The sequence below is a fragment of the Mustela nivalis genome, assembly GCF_964662115.1.
Source record: "Mustela nivalis genome assembly, chromosome: 8".
Lineage (NCBI taxonomy): Eukaryota > Metazoa > Chordata > Mammalia > Carnivora > Mustelidae > Mustela > Mustela nivalis.
Genome location: NC_139027.1, coordinates 51,999,717 through 52,022,269, shown reverse-complemented (window position 1 = coordinate 52,022,269; position 22,553 = coordinate 51,999,717). Strand labels below are relative to the sequence as shown.

General features: G+C 53.5%; 3 protein-coding genes across 5 annotated transcripts in view; 2 read left to right on the top strand and 1 right to left on the bottom strand.

Moving 5' to 3' along the window:
• Nucleotides 1–4,860, top strand: part of ATP6V1B1 (ATPase H+ transporting V1 subunit B1) — a 29,131-nt gene extending 24,271 nt beyond the window's left edge. Inside the window, exons 9-14 of the mRNA XM_082745811.1 lie at nucleotides 649–772; nucleotides 940–1,090; nucleotides 1,336–1,418; nucleotides 2,293–2,397; nucleotides 2,592–2,721; nucleotides 2,812–4,860. Coding sequence (XP_082601937.1) covers nucleotides 649–772; nucleotides 940–1,090; nucleotides 1,336–1,418; nucleotides 2,293–2,397; nucleotides 2,592–2,721; nucleotides 2,812–2,975 — 757 coding nt within the window. The 3' untranslated portion in view covers nucleotides 2,976–4,860. The remainder of the gene's footprint in view (nucleotides 1–648; nucleotides 773–939; nucleotides 1,091–1,335; nucleotides 1,419–2,292; nucleotides 2,398–2,591; nucleotides 2,722–2,811) is intronic.
• Nucleotides 4,861–5,100: 240 nt separating this feature from the next.
• ANKRD53 (ankyrin repeat domain 53) lies at nucleotides 5,101–11,451 on the top strand. Of its 2 annotated transcripts, XM_082745810.1 has the most exons (6): nucleotides 5,101–5,214; nucleotides 5,521–5,668; nucleotides 5,888–6,087; nucleotides 7,595–7,759; nucleotides 8,196–8,316; nucleotides 10,731–11,451. In XM_082745810.1, exons 1-6 carry the CDS (start codon nucleotides 5,153–5,155, stop codon nucleotides 11,427–11,429), a joined length of 1,395 nt encoding a protein of 464 aa, XP_082601936.1. In that variant the 5' UTR covers nucleotides 5,101–5,152; the 3' UTR covers nucleotides 11,430–11,451. The 2 variants fall into 2 exon arrangements, with proteins under 2 accessions (XP_082601936.1, XP_082601935.1); XM_082745809.1 differs by having other exon boundaries at nucleotides 5,101–5,668.
• A 513-nt stretch (nucleotides 11,452–11,964) lies between these two features.
• On the bottom strand, nucleotides 11,965–21,013 carry TEX261 (testis expressed 261). Of its 2 annotated transcripts, none has more exons than XM_082745813.1 (6): nucleotides 20,794–21,013; nucleotides 19,106–19,185; nucleotides 17,787–17,940; nucleotides 15,678–15,745; nucleotides 14,844–14,946; nucleotides 11,965–14,672 (listed from the first exon to the last, which is right to left on the bottom strand). In XM_082745813.1, exons 1-6 carry the CDS (start codon nucleotides 20,810–20,812, stop codon nucleotides 14,557–14,559), a joined length of 540 nt encoding a protein of 179 aa, XP_082601939.1. In that variant the 5' UTR covers nucleotides 20,813–21,013; the 3' UTR covers nucleotides 11,965–14,556. The 2 variants fall into 2 exon arrangements, with proteins under 2 accessions (XP_082601939.1, XP_082601938.1); XM_082745812.1 differs by lacking the exon at nucleotides 20,794–21,013 and adding an exon at nucleotides 20,114–20,302.
• Between the last annotated feature and the right edge of the window lie 1,540 nt (nucleotides 21,014–22,553).

Sequence of the window (22,553 nt, the reverse complement as noted above, 5' to 3'; positions counted from 1 at the left end):
AAAAATTCTGATATAACCATTCTGGGTACTGATGGTGCTCCAAAAACGATTCTGGAGGCCAGGAGGACATCGCCAGAGAAAAGACCCATGGAACAGAGTTCGAGGACGGAGAGAGCCTGGAGGCAGAGGGTGGGAGTCAGGAGAGCTCAGAGTGCAAGGGGGCTACCAGGCGGACAGGGCAAGCCTATGGAATGTGCACACCAGGCATGCTCTAGAGTAGGGAGAGGAACCTTATGGAAAGAATCAACGGAGTGCCCCAGCTGAGCCAGTGCGGGGGTGGGGGGTAGACAGAGCGACAGCAGGAGCCCTGCCCCTGCCTCATTCTGAGAGGCCAGAGCCCCCTCACCTTCAGGCCCACAGGGACAGGGTGCTGTCATTCTCCATCAGCCCCCTGGCCCTGCCTGGCCCACTCCAACCCAACTCCCTGCCTGTTCCAGGCTCCCTACCCTTTCCTCCCTTGGACAGCAGGAGGGAGGAACGTAGGATGTGATGAACTGCCTGCCCCAGGAACCACAGCCGTGACATGGGGCTCATCCCACCGGCTCCCCTGATGCTGTGCACAGCTGACTATCCACTCAGCACTTGGGGATAAATGGAGCACAGGCCTAGGCCTCTGGGCTCTCTGAACATGGGGTGTCCCTCCGCCAGGATCGAGCGGATCATCACCCCACGCCTGGCACTGACTACTGCTGAGTTCCTTGCCTACCAGTGTGAGAAGCACGTGCTGGTCATCCTGACTGACATGAGTTCCTATGCAGAGGCCTTGCGGGAGGTGAGGCAGCCTGGGAAGAGTGTCAGGGTCATGCCTGCCTCTCCCTGGTCCCTCTACCCCGAAACTCATCCATCCAAGCCTGCTGCCACTCACTTCGTTTCTCAGTCGCTGAACCTCCCACTCAGCCTCTTGCCCCCTCTCTTAACCCAGTGACACTGATGTTGCAGGTCTCAGCTGCCAGAGAGGAGGTGCCGGGGCGCCGAGGCTTCCCGGGGTACATGTATACAGACCTGGCCACCATCTATGAGCGGGCCGGCCGCGTGGAGGGCCGGGGGGGTTCCATCACTCAGATCCCCATCCTCACCATGCCCAACGACGGTGAGTCTCTTGGCTGCCCACTGCCCTCTACAGCCCCCTGCCCTCCCTTCTCACTGGGATGCTTAAAGGGCCCGTGGTTTTCTGTATAGATGTGCAGTAGCTCTGTTTCTCCATCAAGGGATTCTCTGTCTTCTTCTTGCCTCCACATACCCCATCATTCCCATGAGAGAAACAGAGCCCAGGTGTTGCTGAGCTGGTGGAGACGTGCACCCCGTCTACACTGACACCACTGCATTTCCTTGCAGATATCACCCACCCAATCCCAGACCTGACAGGCTTCATCACGGAGGGACAGATCTACGTGGACAGACAGCTTCATAACAGACAAGTATTGTCCCCTCCCTACGACTTATTGCTCTGCTCACACCCACGGAGACACTGATGGACAGATGTCACAGTACTTACAGAGCTTCAGTTCTCTGTCAATTAGGAGGGGGTGGGCAAGGCTACCTCCAAAGAGGAGAAGAAGAGACCACCCAGGAAGACTGTGTGGTCACAGACACAAGACAGGTCTGGCTAGAATCCAGACCACCTGCCTGTGGGAACCTTGAGAAAATTATTTCATCCTTCTGATGCTAGGTTTCCTCATCTATAAAAGAGAAATAATAGTACTGATTACTCAATGGAGTGCATTGCGGAGGATACAATCAGTTGGCATATAGAAAGCCTCCAGGAGATAGTAGATACTCAATAAATGCTGCTTCTCTTTGCTTTCCAGCGATTTGCTCAGTGAACAAAACAGTGGGTAACTGACACTGTGCTCTAGCCCCGCCCACAGGCGGACCCTGTGAATAATGTGCCAGCAGGTTACAAAATGTGCCTGTTCCATCTGAGGTTAAAGGCAGCCCCTGTGACTTTTCCCTCTTTGCTTAGTAGGTTCCTTCTTTACAGTTATTAACTATTAAGCTTCAACCTGGTTTTTATCCAAATAATAAAAGGTTTAAAAATAGTGACTTCCATTACCTAATGTCACATCCTGTCCCCCCTCCACCCTCCTGTCTAGGAGCACACCTTAGACACCTGCATGCCCAAGCTCTAGAACTGTGGGCGACAGAGGAGGGTGGCGTGACTGACCCCCTGTCTGTGGGACGAGTGAGCAGCAGTCTCTTGAGCGCCCCAGGGGGAGGAGAGACAAGTAGGGGTAGAAAGGAAAGGAAACTCTGGACCCTGCCTTCTGCCACTCCCTTCTTCTGCTTCCCCAGATCTACCCTCCCATCAATGTGCTCCCATCCCTGTCGCGGCTGATGAAGTCTGCCATCGGGGAGGGCATGACGAGAAAGGACCATGGAGATGTCTCCAACCAATTGGTAAGCATGAGAAAGCCCAGGGACTGGAGGGTAAGCTAGTTTCAGAAGCCAGAGGCTTGAGCCCTTCCTAGACCACGAGCTGTTCTCCAGCAAAATCCCTCCCCTTTTGGAGTCCCCACTCAGCCAAACTGGGGGCCAATGGGCTCCCGTGATAGGCCTGCGGTGACGGCTGGACCGTTCTCCCCTTCACCCAGTATGCTTGCTATGCCATCGGGAAGGACGTGCAAGCCATGAAGGCAGTGGTGGGGGAGGAGGCGCTCACTTCGGAGGACCTGCTCTATCTGGAATTCCTGCAGAAGTTCGAGAAGAACTTCATCAACCAGGGTGAGGCGCGCTCCGGGCGTGCAGGCAGTAACCCCCTTACCCGGCCACATACACGCGCGCGCACGCCTAACCCTCCTGCTCCGACCCTAGGCCCCTACGAGAACCGCTCCGTGTTCGAGTCCTTGGATCTGGGCTGGAAGCTGTTGCGCATCTTCCCGAAGGAGATGCTGAAACGCATCCCGCAGAGCGTGCTCGAGGAGTTCTACTCCCGGGAGGGGGCGCCGCAAGACCCCGCTTCTGACACAGCGCTCTAGCCCCGCCCACACGCGGACCCCGGCGCTCCGTCCCCGGAGCCCCTGCTCTACGCCAGTTCTACACCCGCCTCAGTGTCTGCCAAGGTCCACCACACCTGAACCAACCGCTTGAGTGCCCACTGTCAGCCCCCCGCCGGCTCAGGGCGGGAGGCGGGCTCCCACGCTTCATCCCTCCCCCTGGATTCCCTGCACTGAGAAAGAACACAAGGTTGTTATGCCTGTATTAAGCTTGGGATAATCACCTGGAGAACTTCACAGAATACCAAGGCCCAGGCTCCAAACCAGATCAGTTGATCTGAATCTAGAGGCATAAGTCCTCTGCATTGGTATTTCGCACCCCCACCCCAACCCCGGCCCCAGGTACAGCTGGAGTTGCAACCAGTAGTATAGACACTGCAAGATAACCCAGGTGTAGATAATGAGGGCGAACTTGAAGAGGTCCTGAGACACTCTCTAACCCTGACATATGGATACAGTTTTGTTGTCATTCTTAGGACCCTAATACCTCAGAAGCAACAGCCCACAGAATCCCCCAACTCTCAGGAAATCCTCAATGCTTTGTCCCTGCAAAGCATTGTCACTTTATCTTAATTTGAAGCCAGGTGTTAAGGCCCCCCTTGGGGCAGATGCCCAGTAGAATTTGCTAGTTTTTAAAATGCTCAGGAGGGCTGCTGACTCCTTCAGACTGCTGGGGTTGGGAGGTGAGTGGGTTCCCAGAGGAGGTTTTCCCTGGAATGAGGGAGAGCTGCTTTGGGGGAAGAATCTGCATAATTTTTGTCCCTCTCTGAGTCGCTGTGGTCTTGGGAGACCCTCCCCCCTCCTTAGATTTCTCTGGGGGGAAATACCAGGAATGATGGGGCCCAGAGGGGAGTAGGTAGTTAGAAGTGAGTGGTATGATCAGGGATACCTAGAGTTGACCCCTGGGTCCTCAGTAAACCTCTGATAAGCTTGGGGTCATTCCCCCTGAGAAGACCCAACACTGAATCAAGCCACATGATTGCTTGGCTACCAATATACCATAAAAACTTAAAAGGCAAACTGAGGAAAACACTGACAACAAACACTACCATGTTAATAAGTTTTACAAATCCAATAAGAAACACTTTAAGACCCTCACAAAACAATGCAAAGAAATAGATAATTCCCAGAAGAGAAAAACACTGATATTTAATTGTTTAACTTTTTGGTAAGTCATCAAGGAGTCAAATTAGAACATTTCCACTACCAAATTATTAGCAAATGTTTATTTAAAATCACAGTATTCAGCACTGGTGATGAGGTTTTCAAGTAGTTCCTCTTTTAATAATAGAAAATTCTAGATGGCTGGCCTGGTCTCCCTGCTCCCCTGGCTTCCCTCCCTGTGAAGTAGGTAGTAGTAGTCGCATTTTGCTGATGCACAATCTGAGACACAGAGGTCAAGTAACTCACCCGAAGTCCCATGGCCCATGTGCAGGGCACCTGCTTCACTGCAGGGAAAAGTGTAAATGAGCATAAAACTTTGCCGGTGGGTAGTTTGGAAACAGTAACAGTTGAAAATGTTCATTCCCTTTCACCTAGTAATTCTGCTTCCAGGAAATCCATCCCAAGAACACAACCAAGATGAATCCTTTTTTCCTGCTGCACGTGTGAAATGATAGCACGGCCATTGTGACGCTGGGCTGCGGCGGCGTCATAATGTCGTTTAGTATATGGCATGACAGTGGATGCTAGTTCTTAATAATTAACGCTAAACGAAAAGTACAAACAAAAGGTCTGTACGATATGTATGTACACATTGTCACAGACCGTGATTTCTGTGGGTGGTGGGACTGTGATTTTTAATTTCCTCATCGTCCTTTTTCTCTGTTTTGACAATCAGCACTTAATAATTTAGAATTAGAAACAACCCCCAAGTGTCTTCTGATTTATGTGTGTGGTCGATGCTGTTTCCACGACGAGTGGGCCCGGGCTCCCTGGGGAGCGGAGCGGGGCGGGTGAGCGGCGGCAGGATCTCCCGGAGGCGCAGGGCGGGCCCCTGGAGACGCGGGCAGCTGGTTCCTGGGACCGGGCAGCCGCTCGGTCCGCGGAGGGGCCCGCCTGGCCGCAGCATGCATTCGAGCCTCTGCGGGTGGGCGGCGCGGGCGGGCCGGCAGGGCGCGCCGAGGGTGGGGGAGCAGTCCCCGCGCCCAAGTGTCGCCATGCTGCCGGGGGAGAAAGTCTACAGAGTCAGCTGGAGTGGCCCCGAGTCCCAGTCGCCCAGGTGGGCCGGGGATGAGGGGGCCAGGCTGCGGGGACTCTTTGGAGGGTCAGGGTCCCCAGCGGGCGGAAGCCCTGGGGCGGCGCGAGGAGCCGGGCAAACGGGGCGGGGGTCCGGGTTCGCCTCCCGAGGGGTGCTCGACGATGGTGGCTTCCTCCTTGCGCGGCCGACCAGCGAGCCCCGGTCCGGTCTCGGTGCTCAGGGACAGAAGTGCCTCGGTGCTCAGAGACAGCCCTCACCCACAAGCACGTCCCTCCGCAGGGCCGCTGGCCCAGACCCAGACCCAGACTCCCTTTTCTCGCTCACCAGCCCTCTCCCAACCCACACTAACCCTGACGAGGGGAACCAGAGTGCAGCTGGGAACTACTACGAGCTGTTCGCGGCCGCACTGGGCAACTTGGAATGGTTGCGCTTCTGTCTGAGTCGGGGCCGTGACAAAATTCCAGCAGATGACAAGGTAAGGCCTTGGAGCTTGGGGGCAAGAAATGAAGTCCTCTGTACCACAGAAAGTTCCTCACATAGTGGTTCCCTGGCAAAGAGCTGCCTGTGGAGCACCCACAGATACCCTTTTCTGTGCAGTCACCTTCTGCCGGCAGAAATTGCTCTGTAGGTTAGGTTGTGACCCTGGGGCCTCAGTCCTGCTCAGCCTCCTCTTACCCTCCTCCCGCTCCTACAGGGCTTCACCGCCATCCACTTTGCAGCCCAGAGTGGCAAGCTCACGTGCCTGCAGGCCTTAGTAGAGGAGTACAAGTTTCCCGTGGACCTGCCCACCAAGAATGGCCAGACACCGCTGCACCTGGTCATCAAGGGGGACAACAAGAGCATGACCCTTTCCTGCATTCACTATCTACTTGAGCAAGGGGCGGCCCTCAACACGTGAGTCCAGCCTGTGTCCAGAAAGTGTCCTGGAGCCTGGGCAGATAGGAATCCCCTCTTCCCCCACCAGGTCGGTAGATCCACGCAGGCCAGGCTTCGAGGTGACAAGGATCTGGTTCCCCATAAAGCAGTCAGCGAGCCCTCACGGTGTGATAAGGAGATCAGGCTCTAGGAGGGGAAAGACCCAGTTCACATCTCAGCTTTGCCATCTGCTAGCAAACAGCAAGACCTGGGGGAGGTCACTTGGCCCTTAGCCTCAGTGCTCTGGCTCCCAAGCCTGTCAGCTTAGGGGAGTCCCACGTGGAGCTTCAGAAAGAGCAGTGCCTGTGTGTCAATCAAAGGCCAACATTGGTGCGGAGTGCTGTCTGGGCTTTGGAAGGCCTAAAACCCAGGGGTTTCTAATTGGCAGCATAGTTTGGGAACTATTTCCTGAGCGTCCTCAACTGCAATGTGGGAGGATGACATGAGACTGTTGTGGCTAACAGAGGAAATGCACGAAAGTGCCCGAACGGCCTATGGGAGACTGCGCTCACTCACATTTACAGAGCGCTGTGTGCTCAGTGCCATGCCCAAGTTGAATATAGCAGTGAAGACACGCAAATGGCCCCAGCCCTCACGCAGCTGGGGTACTAGTGCACTAATAAGTAGTTAAGTAGTTAACTAGTATAACTAGTAATAGTTAAGTAGTGTAAGTAGTTACAAAGGAAATAAACAGGGTGATAAGCTGATGAGTGCGAGGGGTAGGGTAGAGAATCTATTTTGGAAAGGGAAGTCACATCTAAGGAAATAACATTTAAATTTTTTTTTAAAGATTTTATTTACTTATTTGACACAGATCACAAGTAGGCAGAGAGGCAGGCAGAGAGAGATGGGGGGAGAAGCAGCTCCCTGCTGAGAGAGAGCAGAGAGCCCAATGTAGGACTCGATCCCAGGACCCTGAGATCATGACCTGAGCCGAAGACAGAGGCTTACCCCACTGAGCCACCCAGGCACCCAGGAAATAACATTTAAATAGCAACCTGAAAACTGAGAGCAAGCCAGCCATGCGAAGAGCCAGGGAAAAGTGTCCCAGGTAGAGGGAAAATCATGTACAAAGATCACATGCTGGGAAAGAGTGGGGCAAGGTCAGAAGATGAGGGTGAGGAGGAAGCAGGGCCTAGGTCATGCAGGCCTCGTGTGCCATGGCCAGCCGGGGGAGGGGGCAGGAGGGCTGGCTGACTTGAGAGCCAGTAAGGTTATTAGCCTCAGCTCCAGCCAACCCAGCTCCCCTTCCAGGCGATCTTAACTCTTTTTATATCCATATAATAAAGCTCCCACCATTCATTTAGTCCATACCCTCCTTCTACGGTTGAGGAAATTGAAGCTCAGGGAAGAAGGAACATGTCAGAGTCACCCAGTAGGCTAGTGGCAGAGCAGGCCCAGAAGCTGGCCTGCCCACCTCTCTAATGGGCAGATGGCCTTTGTCCTTCCTTTCTGCACTCTCTCTGGTCGGTGGGGCCGTCTACAGGCAGACATGCAGTGGCTGCACACCCCTCCACCTGGCAGCCTGCAAGGGCCTGCTTAGCTGTGTGAAGGTGCTGGTGCAGAATGGTGCCAATGTCCATGCCCGGGACGCCCTGGGCTGCAAGCCCATCGACTACTGCAAAATATGGAACCACCGCGACTGTGCCCGGTGAGGGTGTGGGTAGCACCCTTGGCCTGCTGCCCCTTCCCTCCTTCCCAGCCCTTTCCCTGGGGCCCTCACCTAAGGCTGAGCCTTTACCAGGCGGGGCTGGGCTGGGAGCTAAGTCTGCAGTGGAGACCACTGCCCAGGTTATTATTCCCAGGGCTGTCCAGAGGGCCTCACCCCTTTGGGTTTAGCACTGCCCTGCCTTGCCCAGAGGCCTTGGGTCTTCTGCAGGGGGTGGTGATCACACTGTCAGACACCTTCCTCTCTCACCTAGAAGGAGAGAAGTTAATCAGACGGGCCTTGGGCATGGGGAAGGCTCCTCTGGTGACTCCTCCCACCCTCATCCAGACCCTGAGCATTGGCCCATGTTCCCAGCCCGGGGTGAATCTCAGTCCCTGGGGGATAATAATGTACCCTGCCCTCCCAACCTTGGCATCAGGTATTTGAAGGATGCCATGTGGAAACGGGACAAGAAGGACTTTGCTCGTGAGATGGGGAAACTGAAGAGGCTCAAAGACCAGCTGGCCTTCATGGAACAGGACTACCTGATTGAGTATCAGGTAAGGGGGGAAGGTGGGCAGGGGCGCCAGGCAGCCACTGCCACCCAAGCAGGCGAGCACAGGAGGCCTGACTCACGTGCCGTTAGAAGAGTGGCTGATAGCAGTCCCGTCCAGGAAAAGCCTCCCTCTCCTCATCCTCTGAAATTCCACCCTCAAAAGCCACTCCTCTAGGTCAAAATTCTTATTTTGTGTTAGCAAATACAGGTTAAATTAGCAAGAACTACAGCACCCCTCCTAGTGCATTACCTCCTGGATTAGAGGGAAATCTCTAGCGAGATGCATGCCCTGCCTACACACTGGGATTCACACTGGTTAAAAAGATCCACCCTGAGGCACCCGAGAGGCTCAGTCAAACATCTGCCTTTGGAGCAGGTCATGATTCCAGAGTCCCAGGACCAAGCCCCGTATTGGGCTCACTGCTCAGTGGAAAGTTTGCTTCTCCCTCTGCCCCTCACCCTGCTTGTGCTCTAATAAATAAATACATACATAATCTAAAAAAAATAAAAAAGATCCATCCTTTGGGGCATGTGGCTCACTCAGTGGGTGGAGCATGTGACTCCTGATCTAGGGGTTCAGAGTTCAAGCCCCAAGTTGGGTATAGTGATTACTCAAAATAGTCTTTAATATTATTTATTTATTTATTTATTTATTTGACAGAGAGAGAGAGATCACAAGTAGACAGAGAGGCAGGCAGAGAGAGAGAGAGAGAGGGAAGCAGGCTTTCCGCTGAGCAGAGAGCCCAATGCGGGACTCGATCCCAGGACCCTGAGACCATGACCTGAGCCGAAGGCAGCGGCTTAACCCACTGAGCCACCCAGGCGCCCTTAAAATAGTCTTTAAAAAAAAAAAAAATCCATCCCTTCCAACAGACACTGAGCACCTCCTCTTGGCTAGACACCTGCTGGACCCTGAGGCTACAAGGACAAATGAGATGTGGTCCCTTCACTTAAGGAGCTTAGGGTCTAGAATGGGAGGTGGGTTATATTCCCACAGAGGAAGAAGGGTCCAGGAGGATGCCAGAGAGATTAATGCTTAGAAGGATCTTTAAGGGTGGGCAGCAGTTGGCCATATGAAGGGAAGGGCTGACGAGGCAGAAGGAACAGACAGCCCTGTGGAGAGGCACAGAGGTAGAGAGCGTGGTATATGCTGAGAAGTACAAAGTCAATACAGCTAGGGGAACAGCTGTGAGCTGGAGATTGACAAGCTAGAAATTTGGAAGGGGCTCAGATCTATGACAAGCCCTTGGCTGGCGAAGAATGGGGGAGTAGCTAAAGGATTTCAAGGAGGTATAATGACATAGGATGCAAGAGCCAGAAAACCCAGAGAGAAGATGCTGGGAATCCTAAGTGGATCCAGAAGTGGGGAGGGCTTCAGGGCTGGCAAAATCCAGTACTCAGCTTGGTTCCCGGTGCATGTCTGTCCAGTTTTCTCAGCCCTGCTCTCTTTTGTCAGTGTTGCCCCGTCCTCATAGCCCCATGGGTCCAGAGGAGGCAAAGCTCATCTGTTCCCATGGCTCTTAACTTTCCCAGAAGCTCCTTACAGATCTCCCCTATCTCTTTGTGGCCTCAGTTGGATCCTGTGTCTATTCTGTTCCAACACCTGGAGCTAAAGGAAAGCCAAGTACTGACTGACCTGGGTCTGGGGCAAGGCTGATGCAATTATGATGATTGGCTTAGTCTAATCAGAGCCTACCTCCAGAGCAGCTGCTGCGTCAATCCCCAAACCACCTGGTGGCTTAGTGACAGTCTGGGGGGTGAGATACTGAAACAAGGGCGTGGACAAGGGGCTGTTCTGTGACCAGCTGAAAAGTTCACTTCTAGTGGAGGCAAAAAGAAAGAGGTAGACAGAGCCATGAGCATCTGGCCCGAAGAGCCAGCCAACTATATCCCCCAATATACAAGGTCCACCACTTCCCGAAGCCTATCCAGACTGGCTCCCCCCAGTTCCAGGCCTTCCAAAGCTTTCTGCTTTCTTCCAGGGTCGAGGATGTGCCTTTCCTCCCCCATCAAACCAGAGACTCTCTCAGGGCAAGCCATATGTCCACTATCAGAGGTGGAGGCTTGTCTCCCCCATGAGACTTGAGGTTTTCCATAGGGCAGGGACTGGAGACCTCACTTAGGGCAGAGGCCCTGTCAAATGGGCAGTCCCCTGGATGGGAGAGCTTCTACTTGCCCCATCAGCCCAAGGGCTCCCTTCCGGCAGTAGTTCTCTCCCTGTCAGAACAAGGGCAGAACAAAGGCCCATGAGGCAGGAAGTCTCTCTCCTCAGACTTAGGCCTCCTGGGGTGTGGCTGTTTCTGGCCAGTGACACTTGAGGTTTCCAAGGGCTACAGCCACAAGAGCCCCTTCTATGGGAGCAGGGAGGAGGGGCAGCCCTCCATGACTGTCTCTGTCTCGTACCCTCTGATGTTGCAGAAAGAGCACCAAATTCTGAGAGAAGCCGATTGGAAGAAGTGGCTCCATCGCAAGCAGTCCCAGACTTGCAATACCAAGCAAGCACCTTATGCCCCCCAGCCAGCGATCACTGTCTCCAGGACTCCCAAGCGCCAGGGGCGCCAGAAGAGCTTCTACCCCTCCCCGGAGGCACGCCTGTGGCAGACCTCAGTGCCCAAGCTGCAACCTTCGGGGATACCCACCCCCACCTACATGCAGCCCATGGTCAGGCGGCCCAAGTCATGGAATGTTAGCAACAACCCTGCCAGATCGCCCACCACCCAGATTGGCTTCCCACAGGGCATCCGCCTGGGTGTACATCCGGACCCCAGCCCGGAGCATGACTTCAGCAGCTTCCTCGAGGTGAGGTCTGACCGGTACGGTGGTGTACAGCTGCGCACGGTGGCTGGCAGCCGGGTAGCACCTGTGCCCCAGTTGCCTTTCGAGGTGGTAGTCCAAGAGCTGCATCCTTCAGTGCGGTCACACAGGTTGAAAGTGCCCCAGGGCTTCTGCCCCGTCAGCATGAGCACTGTGCCCCAGAAGCGGCACTTTAGTGACGACAACTTTTGGACCGATACTCTGGCCATGAACCTGCGTGAGACCTTTGATGAAGCCTTCCTGGCCACTGTGCGAGCCCATCAAGGGCTCCCCACTCTGCCCTCCCTCAAGAGCCTCCCATAAACTTATTTTGGTAGAGTCTCAACCTGAGGCAGCCCAGTGAGGGCTGAGGTGTGGTGATTCACGATGGGTTCGGAAGGGAGAGGAGTACCCACAGGCTTCCCACTTCCCGCTCCCAAGCTTAAAGATCGGAGCCCCTTCTCTTTCAACAAAAGCCTAGATCCCAGGTCTCCCTTCTCCACGAAGAACTTTCTTGGATTCCCCAGGAGGATGAAGCTAGGGCAGAGGGCTCAGAGTGGGCATCAATCTCTATCCTGGGCACTTGCGTTGTAAAAGTGACACTTTGGTGTCCCCACTATCTCTCCTCCCCACCAGGAGCAAGGCTTTGAGGATAGGGGAACCACTGGAAAAGTCTGCCTCTTGTTCAGATGAAGTCCTTCAAGGTTTCTGTAGTTCAGGGAGGCATAAGCAGCATACGTTCATTGGGGGAAGGAAGGGAGGACCTGTGGCTTCAGTTTCGGCTATACAAGCACTTGTACTTCTTCCAGGAAGCTGTCCTGGGTCCCCTGTTATGCCCTGGACGCATCACTACAAATCGTTCATTAAACAAACATTTATTGAGTGCTTTCTATGTACCGGGCACCAAGCCCGGCACTGTTGATACAAAAACTGAAGGGCAGTCCCTGCCCTCAAGGAGCTTACAGTCTGGTGGGGAGATAGACCAGTAAGCAGGCAAGTAAGCCTAGAGTGATCCGTGTGGTGTCCTGAAGGGAGAGGGGACAAAGCTTAGAGTAAGGGAGATCTAAGTTGAGAACTGACTGAGAAGGTACCCAGGTGAGCAGAAAGGGGAATCAAAGTGGCATCTCTGAATACAGGAGGTGGGGACACAGGGCGCAAGGTGGCAAGTGATGAGGCCAGAGAGGTGAGTAGGAACCAGACATCACAAGTCTCACAAGCCATGCTAAGGGGTCTGGACTTTAACCTGAGGGCAACAGGGAGCCATGGAAGGTTGTAGGCCAGGAAGTGAGTTGATCATTTTAGATAACTCTGGCTGTGGGACAGAAAAGGAGGCTGTCACAATAATCAGGGTGTAAGCTGATGACCGTGGGTGCAGCTCGAGTCAAGAGATGTTGGGAAGGTAAACTTTAACAGTTTTTAGAGATCAGATGGCAGGAGGAGGAGCAGAAAGAGAAAGCAGGGCTAGAAAGCAGGTTTCTGGTCTGGCTCCCGAGCAGTCTTGGGGCCATGGCAGGTACCCAAAAGAGGCAGGTTTGCAGAGGACAGGAACAAGTGCCCTCTGGGCCATGAGAATTGTCTGTGCACCCAAAGGCAGCAGAACAATGGTTCCGAAGATCAGGAGGGATGCTGGGGCCGGAGGTCAACTCGCAGTTCCTCGGCAAAGAGTCCTTGAAGCCATCAGCATGGATGGGCTCCTCTAGGGAGCCCAAAACAGAACCCTGAGAAACCCCATGGTGCATGGGGCAAATGGAGAAGCCTGCACAGGAAACTAAAAGGAAGAGCAGAGGTAGGAGGAAGACCAGCCACAGGAGTGCCAGGGAAGTGCAGTTCAAGAAGCCAGGGGTGACGGGCCCTGTCAGGTGCTGCAGCAATCCAGTATAAGGTATGAAAGTGTCCACTGGGTTTAGCACGAGAAGGCCACTGGCAACCCCTGGGAGAGACGCCCTACTGTTGGGGTGAGGAACAAAGGACACGGCAAGGGAGAGCAGAGCCGGCTGCTGACCCAGCAGTGAGGATGATACTGGCCTCCTGTGTCCTCTACCTTGTTTTCCCTTGTCTGCATAAGCTAAAAAGGCCTGGCCATCTCAATCCCGCCAGGAAGAAACCAAAATGTGCTACTCCTCTCAGGAACGGGAAATGCTGAAGTCAAGGGAATGAAGGGCTGTGGTGGGACTTGGGGCAGGATACAAAGAATTTCAAGCACAGGGGATTCCCTGGCTTTAAGGTCCTGCATATGCACTGTGCATCTCTGCACCTGCCCGTCCTGCTCTGACATACAGGACGCAGCTGGGAAGGGCTCTCAGGGAGGCTTCACTCCCGTATGTACTGCTGAGTACTTGCAAGGCACTGTAGTTGGAGTGCAAAGTCAGCAAATGCTGGTCTGTGCCAGGATCTGGCCCACCTTCTTAGGAGACTGAGGTCAGCTCCCTGGGAGCCAAGAGCACGCAGAAGAGGGCCAGCCTCTGTGTGCTCTTAGAGTGACAAACCATTTCTCCCCTCAGTCCCATTTCTTAAAAATTAGGCTGTAACCCAGGCTGCCTGGAAGCCAATTTCTATTTTCTTTCTCCTTGGGCCTAAGATAGAATTCAGCCAGAAACCACTCCTTTTCCCCAGGGGAAGGCTTACAAATAGGATATTGCAGATGTTCTGAAAGTCCAACCCAGTCCCAAACTGTCCTTCCTCTGCCCCCAGTGTCACAGCCATGGAGGAAAGAAGAGATGGGGAAAAGGGAGGGGCATGAGAAAGGCTGCTTCCGCCAATTCCCCTGACCCCGCTCGGCTCCTCATCTCTGCCCGTTTCTCACAAAGGGCAGTGAGAGCAGTCCTCTGGGAGGGCAAGACCCAAACCCAGGAAAGGAGCCTCTGGAGCAGAAAAACCAGTCCAGTCCAGGGCAGAAGGTCAACAGGAAGAAAGGGAGATGAACTTTCAGGATATTAAGGCAAACAGTGCCACCTAGAATCTTTATTCAAATGGGAACCAGCACTTGGGACAGAAATCACAGTTCAACAGCAAAAACTATTTCTCTCAGAAGTGCCAAGCCATGGCCCCTCCCCACGGCCATGTGCCCAGAGAACTTATTCCTATCTGGTCTCCAGCTTCATAGCTCCTGCCCTGCCTGCCCCAGCTGAGCCAGAACCTCCTGACACCACGGAAGCAGGCAGGAGGGTCACAGAGAGCTCAGCTTCTGCCTAACCAGAGGGACCGTGGCCGCCTGGCTAAGCAGGCTCTGCCATCCTCCCCAGTGCCCTCTGAGGTCGCAGCCCCTAGCAGCGTCAGATCTGAGCCAAGCTGAGCCCTTCAAGGAAGGTGAGGATGAGGGCTTCAGGGAGAGTCAAGGGGCCAAGGGCCAGGGCCAGGGGACGGTGCCTTCCAGGCTCACAGCCCCCGTCTAGTGCAGAGGCCCAGGCCCCGACTCTCCTGATCTTGTCCCCGCATCCCCTCCCCAAGGGGTTCAGTATATCTTCTGACGACTGGGTAGAATGGCCTCTTTGATGAAGGAGAAGACAACCAGGATCCCTAAGCGTTTGCCCCGCTTGCCTTTGGTGAAGTAATTGGAGACCACGTCATCTGTGGAGACATAGGCAGGGAGATGAGTGTGTGTGCCACCATCTTCATGGGAGCATGGCTGTCCCCACCTGGTGCCCGAGTGTTTCCATCACAGGGCTGGGCTCGGGCTCCCCACACGACCCAGGCCTTCTGAGGTCAACCCACTGAGACCCATGACAAACCCCTTCTCACCTCCTGGCTGCACGGTGGAGGGCAGGACGTTTTCCCCAGCCGACAGGGACACAAAGAACGCAAACGGGATTATCCACAGACAGAAAGTGAAATAGGCCAGGACCTAGCAACAAGAGACACTGAGAAGACGGTGCCCTGGAGGTGCCAAGGGTGGGTGACACATGGTCACCATGCATCTTGCAGAGGCGGTCAAGAATGCACAGAAGGCCCCGCACCTATCTCTGAAGGAGGCCAGGAAGCAGAAAGAGGGCAACCCCAGACGTGGAGATAATCAGTGGGGAACGGTGCAGGTCGAGGATGACCGAGTAGGACCACAATCCCCAAACCCTGGTCACTAAGACAAACGACTCTTCCGAACTAAAGGAAGCAGATGGAGGGCAAAACCATGACTGACCCATATTCCCCCCAAAAGTGATCTTGTTCTTCCCAGGGGACCGAACCAGAGCAGGAGCATGTGGGGAACCCCTGAGAGGAAAAAAGCCTAGCAGGCTGCTGGGAGGAGCTGGGCTGCAGGGCTGCAAACTGCCCAGCCCCGTGAGGTCTGGGTCAGACAAGGCCAACCCAACACCCCGTCCCAACCTCATGGTGTTAGGCTGTGATCCTGGGAGAACCAAAAAACTCCCTGGAGGAGAGCAGTGTCCTCCCCGTCTCAGCCAAAGACATCCCTGCCCCTCAGCCACACCACTTTCTAAACTCATCAATGCTATTTTTTTTAAATGTGTTATCCCCGTGTAGACCAATTCAAATCTCAGCTAAGTTCGTAAAGCAAATCATGCAAGTCCCCTTTACTTCCTCTGTCCCTGCTGGTGGTATGACGTACCAAACACTTCTTACCTCTGAGAAAGGGTAATATTCTTCTGCAAAAAACTGAAACGCTAGGTAATGATTCACCACCACTAGCCCTGTTGAGGGAATGAAGAGTCAGTCAGTTTGGGGGAAGACTATAGAAGAAGCTGGACTTCTAACCTTCAAAAAGCCCCTGGGAGTTGGGAGGCCAAGTCTTAGTCCTGGTCTTACACCCAACTTAGAGTATGGCTATAAGCCAAGTACACTACCCTCTGAAACACAGTTCTCCCTCTTTAAAAATAGGGTGGTTAGCTCCTACCTTCCCACTGCAGAAGGGTTACAAGGCAGATAAGAAAGCTCTCTGAATGGCATAAGAATGAGACTGGTTACAGAATCCAAAGCACTGTGACAATTAACCTGCTTTTAAATGGGTGTGAGTCCTGAAGAGTACCTTCCCCCGCACAGTGGGTGCAGGAAGTCATGTGTGGGCAGATAACATACTCCCAAGAGGTTCCACTCTGAACTGGGCAGACCTCGAATAAGGAGGCTTTCACTCCTCAGGAATACAAGGGCACAGTTTGCTACATGCTCTGGGGTGCAATTTTAGGATTCCTCCAAATTCTCGGGGAGAGGGTCCTTCCTCATTTTGCCCCAGGGTAGGGTTCACTGGTCTAAACTGGAATGTAAAGGACGCAGCCACATTTATGGAAAGAGAGACAACTTGCAGATCCTGGGGACGCGCTGCTCAGAGAAAGGCATCCCGGCCTGTTCTCATGGTAAGGGCAGGCACCAAAACAAAGCACCTACTTAAATTGACCACCAGAGCCAAATGCCACGTCTTCTTTCTCTTTCCTCCTCTCTTGCCTTTCCCCTTCTAAGGCAGAGCTTGGCCGTGCCTAGCCACACACTAAGACTGGGGAAACTGGAAGACTGATGGTGCCTAATGCCCACAGATCTTCAGCAAAACTCTCAGACATCTAAAGGGCAGGTTGGGGGAATAACAAAGGGATGCCAGAAGGGTCTGCTCCTATAGTAGCAGGGACAGGGAGGGTTCTACCCTCTGGGAAGATGCAGAAGAGGCCTGGTCTCCAGGGAAGGACTCCCCACACCAACCCTCACCAAACACATCCTCTGGTGACTCCCCAAGGCACTCAGGGTAAGAGGCCAGTCCTAGCTTTAACCCGGTGCCCTTCTTGGGAATCTTCTCTTTCCACATTCTCCCACAGAAATAGTCAAACAGCTCTAGGAAACTCCCAATTACATGTACATCCTGCCCAAAGGCTAGATGACCAGTAATGATTAATGGGAGAAAAGATAATCCTGATAACCAAACACCTCCCAGAATCTTTTCTGGGGATATCTATACCCATCTACTGTGTGTCAGCTGAGTCCATCATCTCTGAATAGATCAAGAACCCAAGGCCAGAGAGGAAAAATGACTCCCAGGATCAGAAAGCAGTGCCAGGTTAAAGGCAGAAAGGTCAGGGTCCTCTAAACATGTTTGTCTTCCCCAATACCGGTACCTGCAGGGGAGCCCACAGCCCCATGAAGCCTATGTTAATCAAGACTTTGGGCCAGGGTGTCTGGGTGGCTCAGTGGGTTAAAGCCTCTGCCTTCGGCTCAGGTCATGTTCCCAGGGTCCTGGGATCGAGCCCCACATCGGGCTCTCTGCTCAGCGGGGAGCCTGCTTCCACCTCTCTCTCTCTCTGCCTGCCTCTCTGCCTACTTGTGATCTCTGTCTACCAAATAAATAAATAAAATCTTAAAAAAAAAAAAAAAAAGACTTTGGGCCAGACAACTAGGCGGGGAGCTACCTACCTGCCAGGGTAGGGCTTTGGGCTTTTCCTGGCCAAGTGGTTTCTTAGGGCCCATAACTACACATCGACCCCACATTTTCTCCCTTCTCAAATTCACCTCCTTGGGAAAGCCCTCCCTAAATATCCTACTCCCCCACGCCATCCCCTCAAATATTAGTCACTAGAGCCAAGTAGACTCTAGACTCCTCAAGTGTGAGAAGACCATGTTCCCAATCAGCCTGGCCTCTTGGAGGACCTGGGTTGAGTGGTTTGCCCCTCTTCTCTATATCCCCAGAGAGCCCTGGACTGAGCTGGCCAAGTTCAACCACCTCGACTGCCTCCCCAACCCTGCCCCTCTCACCGCATGAAAGGATGAAGTTAGGCGAGGTCAGCATGATGAAGGGGAAGGTCTGGAGGAGGCCAAAGTAGACGAGGTTGGTGAAGAGGCCCACGCCAATCATGAAGGTGGGGAAGCGCTCAAACACGTAGAGGCCAATCAGCACAGCTGTGGAGAACTGAAACAACCAGAGGGACACAGTGCAGGGAGCCTCTTCCAGGCAGCCTTCTTGGTCTTACTAACCACACCGGCCTGCTCTGGGCAACACTAGGTTCATGCTTCAATCTCTTCTTGATCACAAGTCCTCCCCAACTTGTCTCTCAGTGCCCAAAGGGCAGCATCTTTTAATGGCATTCTCAAAATTTTTTACAGCAAAATGTAAACATTTTACAGATCAAATTTCAATTCTAGTCTCTTCTATTTTTTGAAAATGCCGAGCATGACCTACTGAACTGATGACACAACCCAATAATGAGACCCATGACTTGAAAAACACTTCTGAAGGATTTACGATCTATGACTTGAAAAACACTTCTGAAGGATTTATGATCGTCAGCACTTAACAAATGGCAGTTGGTAGAATGAAGATTTAATTCCTGTACCAAAACCCACAGGCCAGGCCTCTGAACCCAGAGCTGACTGCTAATGGTCTTGTCTCCACTACTAACTCTCTACCCCAAGCCATGTCCTGAGTGGCTGCTGACACCAGGTGACTTGAGAGGCACTGGACTTCTCCCATCCAAATGGTCCCAATCCCCACACCTTCCTGAAGCTGGAAGGAATCTATCCGCCAGCAGGCACTCCTGTAACTTTGACATCAATGGCAAGGATTGTGTCTTCAGGAACAGAAGCCTTCCGTGAGACCGCAGGAGGGCAGGGCCTAGGCCAGGGAAGGTGTCTCTCCCTTAGGACAAGTTACTTGATCGAATCAGGACGAGGGCAATGAGTACAGTACTCTAACTCATGTACTCAAAACCGTCCTTAGGTTCGTTCTTCGTTCTAAATGCTGCAGAGGGAGCAAGGGGCTATAGAGTCAATGGGAAACAACCAAGTAAAGGCCAAGCCATGGTCTTGTCACCACAGAGTGTGCACTCAGCTGTCACCCTAAGGATCTGAGAACAGGGTCTGCAGTGAAGCACTGCCACTTGGAGAAGGGGGAGCGAGGAAACACCTGGACCCAGAGAGCAGACTCAGGAGACAAGGGGCAGGTGAAGGAGGTAGGGATGGTGCCCTCAGGAAAACAGCAGGGACAAAGGTCTCATCATCCCTGCCAAACTCTCCCCACTTCCTCCTTTGAGGCAGGCCAAAAGAGGGGATAATCCTGGGAAAAAACTGCCACTTACCCAGATCATGTATTTTATGATCCTGCTGGTGGCCACTGTATATTCTTCTATCAGTTCTGCCAGGTAATAAAGTCCAGCCGCTGGGGGGGTAGGGAAGAGGAGCAAGCAGGAAGAATATTAGCCAGGGTCACTTCCACCATCCTGGTCTGCCTCTGTCTGCAGCTGGGATCCCATCAACCCCTCATGAACTCCCTAAGGCACAAACCAAACAGCCCATGTGGGCTCCTCCCAAATCTGAAGAAGCAAAACTTTGTCAGGGCAACTGAAAAAAGATTTTGTAAAACTGAATGGAAAAACCTGTATCTGATGCCTCAGCACAATGCTAACCTCTGGTCCACGAAGGGGGAATTTCATTCACTCATTCACTAAATATCTGTTAGGCACCTAGTATGGGTCAAGTGCCGGGCCAGTCCAGGCAAGGTCCCTTCCCTGACCTAGCGTGGGTAGGCAGGGGTAGGGAGAGCAATCAGCCCATCCCGGTGTGACAGGTGCTACATCAGACAAAGTACAGGGCACAACCAAACCCCATAAGTAGAGCTTCCCGGAGGAGGTGAGATCTCGGCCGGGACCAAGAGTAAAAACTCGCCAGAAGGGAAAAGCGTGTCAAAGTCCAACAGAGTAGGCAGTAGGAAGGGCCACAAGCCAAAGGGTGGGGATAAGCGTCGGGGAAAAGTTCAGCGCGATAGGGCCACGAAGGTGGGCACGGCAGCGGTTGGGGATGCGCGAGCTCCGGCAAGGGGCACTCGAGTCAGCCACTCCCAGGCAGTGCCGGGGCGGGTTCAGTGACACCGGGAGGGACCCACGGTCCCACTGGGCTGGTGGGGTCAGCAAGAGGGGGCAGGATCCGGCGGGACAGGGAAGGGGAGGGATAAGAAGGCTGGAGCATGGGACAGGAGTCTCCCGGGTTGCTCCGGCGCCCCCCTGATGCGACCGCCCTCGTGATGCGACCCCCGGTCAGCACAGATGCCGGGACAGGAGCCCGCGCGGACCCGGGTCGCGCACTCTCACCGACGGCCAGCGTGATGAAGGCCACCTGGATGAAGAGCGAAAGCCAGCTCAGCACGTACATGAACCACATGGCGCCCCCGCCCCGCCCGCCCCCGAGCGCCGGGACGGGCCTGCGCGCTTCGGCTCCGGCGACACGGAGCCGCCGCCACCGTCGCCGCGTCCCCGCCCCGCGGACGGCTAGAGGGCCGTGCGCCGCCGCCGAGAGGAGCCGGGCCGGAGCGCCGTCCCCGGCCGAACCCGGACTAGCGCCGCCCGCCGGCGCGGAAGACCAGCCGGCCGCGGCCGCGAACACCACCCTGCAGGCGGAGCCGCGGCCACCCGGAGCTGCACCCAGGGCCGGGCCCGCGACGCCGCCGGGGGAGGCAGGACGGTGCCCGGGGGCGGGGATGCGGCGCCTCCCGAAGGGACAGCCTTCGGGGCACTCCCAGGGCGCTCCCGCGCTGGCGTGGAGGGGGTCCGGGGCGCGAGAGGGCCGCCTGGCCGCACCCCAGCCGCCGCGGGCCGGAAGCCTGAAGGCAGGTCGCCCGCGGAGCTTGTCTTGCTGCCGCGGCTGAGTCGAACGACTTGGTTGCGTGCCTAACGCGGGCCAGGCCCTGTGCTAAAGGCCGCGCTGTATTTTCGGGAAGGAAGTTGATTTTAAGTCATTTCAGGATGGGGAAGCTGGGGCCAAGGAAGGTTACCTTGCCTCAAGTCATACATCTAGGAAGCGGCATGGGCGGGAGTGGGGCGCCTTTAATTAGTCATCCTCAGGCGTGAACTCTCCCTTTAGGCTGAGTTCCTTTAGGGTACCTTCTGCATCTTTGTGTCGCCGGCACATCGCCAGTGGCGGGCACGCAGCGCGCCCACTGGGCCCTGAATGCATTTACTAGACCTTGGAAGAGTTACTGAGGGGGCGGAAGGACAGCGGAGCCCTTGCTAAGAAGCTCCCCATCTAGTGGCCACGACAGGCATGCAAAATAAAGTGTTGGGGACTGAGCTAAGCTATTCATCTCAGGATGATCTTTATATGCATAAAAATGAATACACATTCCTCAAAGATTAAGCATAGAACTACCAAATAGTGCATCGATTCCACTCCTCGGTATATGCCCTCAAAGAATTGAAAGTAGGGACTCCAAAGAGTTAAGTCTACACCAATGCTCATAGCAGTTTTATTCATAAAGGTGGAAACATCCTAAAAGTTCAGCAGCAGGTGAATGGATAAACAAAAGGCGTTTTAGATACACGATGCGATACTATTTAACTTCAAAAAGACATGAGATTCTGATGCATGTTACATCATGAATAAATCTTTAAGACATGCTAAGTGAAACAAGTCAGACCCAAAAGAGCAAATATTGTATGATTTCACTTATCTGAGGTATCTAGAGTACTCAAAATTGTAAACAGAAAGTAGCCAGTAGAGGAGGGGAACAGAGAGTAATGGGGAGTTACTATTTCATGGGTACAGAGTTCCAGTTGGGGAAGATGAAAAAGTTCTGGAGATGGATAGTGGTGATTGTTGCCATTGTGAATATGCTTGATGCCAATGAACTGTACACTTAAAATGGATAAAATGGTCAATTTTGTGCTACATATACTTATCACGATAAAAAATACATAAGGTCACATCAAAGAAATTATACTGAAATGCAGGTATCAAAATACTTTTTAGAAAGCCAAATATGTGATATAGTAATGTTTCTTTATTAACGCATACCATAACCAGATCTAATAGAAAATCTAATAACTACCTGTTAATGACATAGTAAGAAATATATATGTTTGGCCTCTGCTCCCATTCTTGACACAGACCTCCTGAAGCCTTTGTAATTTCCCAAGTAGTAGAGGTGATAAGAGTGTGTTAAACAGAGCTCCCAAATCCTTGGGATTTCCAGGGTGAGAGGAGCATCTCTGGTCTAAGGAGGAGACTCTGGGTGGGCTCCTGGATGGATCAGGATGGGGGCTGGCCACCAGAAAGACCAAGTCCTGATTAGAAGCTTGGAACTTTCAGTCCCATCCCCCATCCTCCACTGAGGTGAGAAGGCTGGAGATTGAGTTATTTCAGGATGGGGAAGCTGGGACCAAGGAAGGCTTGGCTTCCTTGACTGTGTGATGAAGTCTCCATAAAAATCTCTAAACTATGGGGTTCAAAGGTTGGTGAATGCATCCACATGCTTGGGTGGTGGCCCACCCCAACTCCACAAGGACAGAAGCTCCTAGGCTTGTAAGCCTTCCAGACCTCACCCTATGTGTACCTTGATCTCACTGTTCATCTGTACCTTTATAGTAAACTGGTAAGTGTAGTAAATATTTCCAAGTTTTGTCAGCCAATTATAGCTGAGGTATTATTTCCAAGTTTTGTCTAGCCAATGATCTAGCCTGAGGAGGGTGGTTGGGAATCCCCCACGTTGTAGCCAGGCTGGACCTGTAGGCACTCTGGTGACCCATGACCATAGCT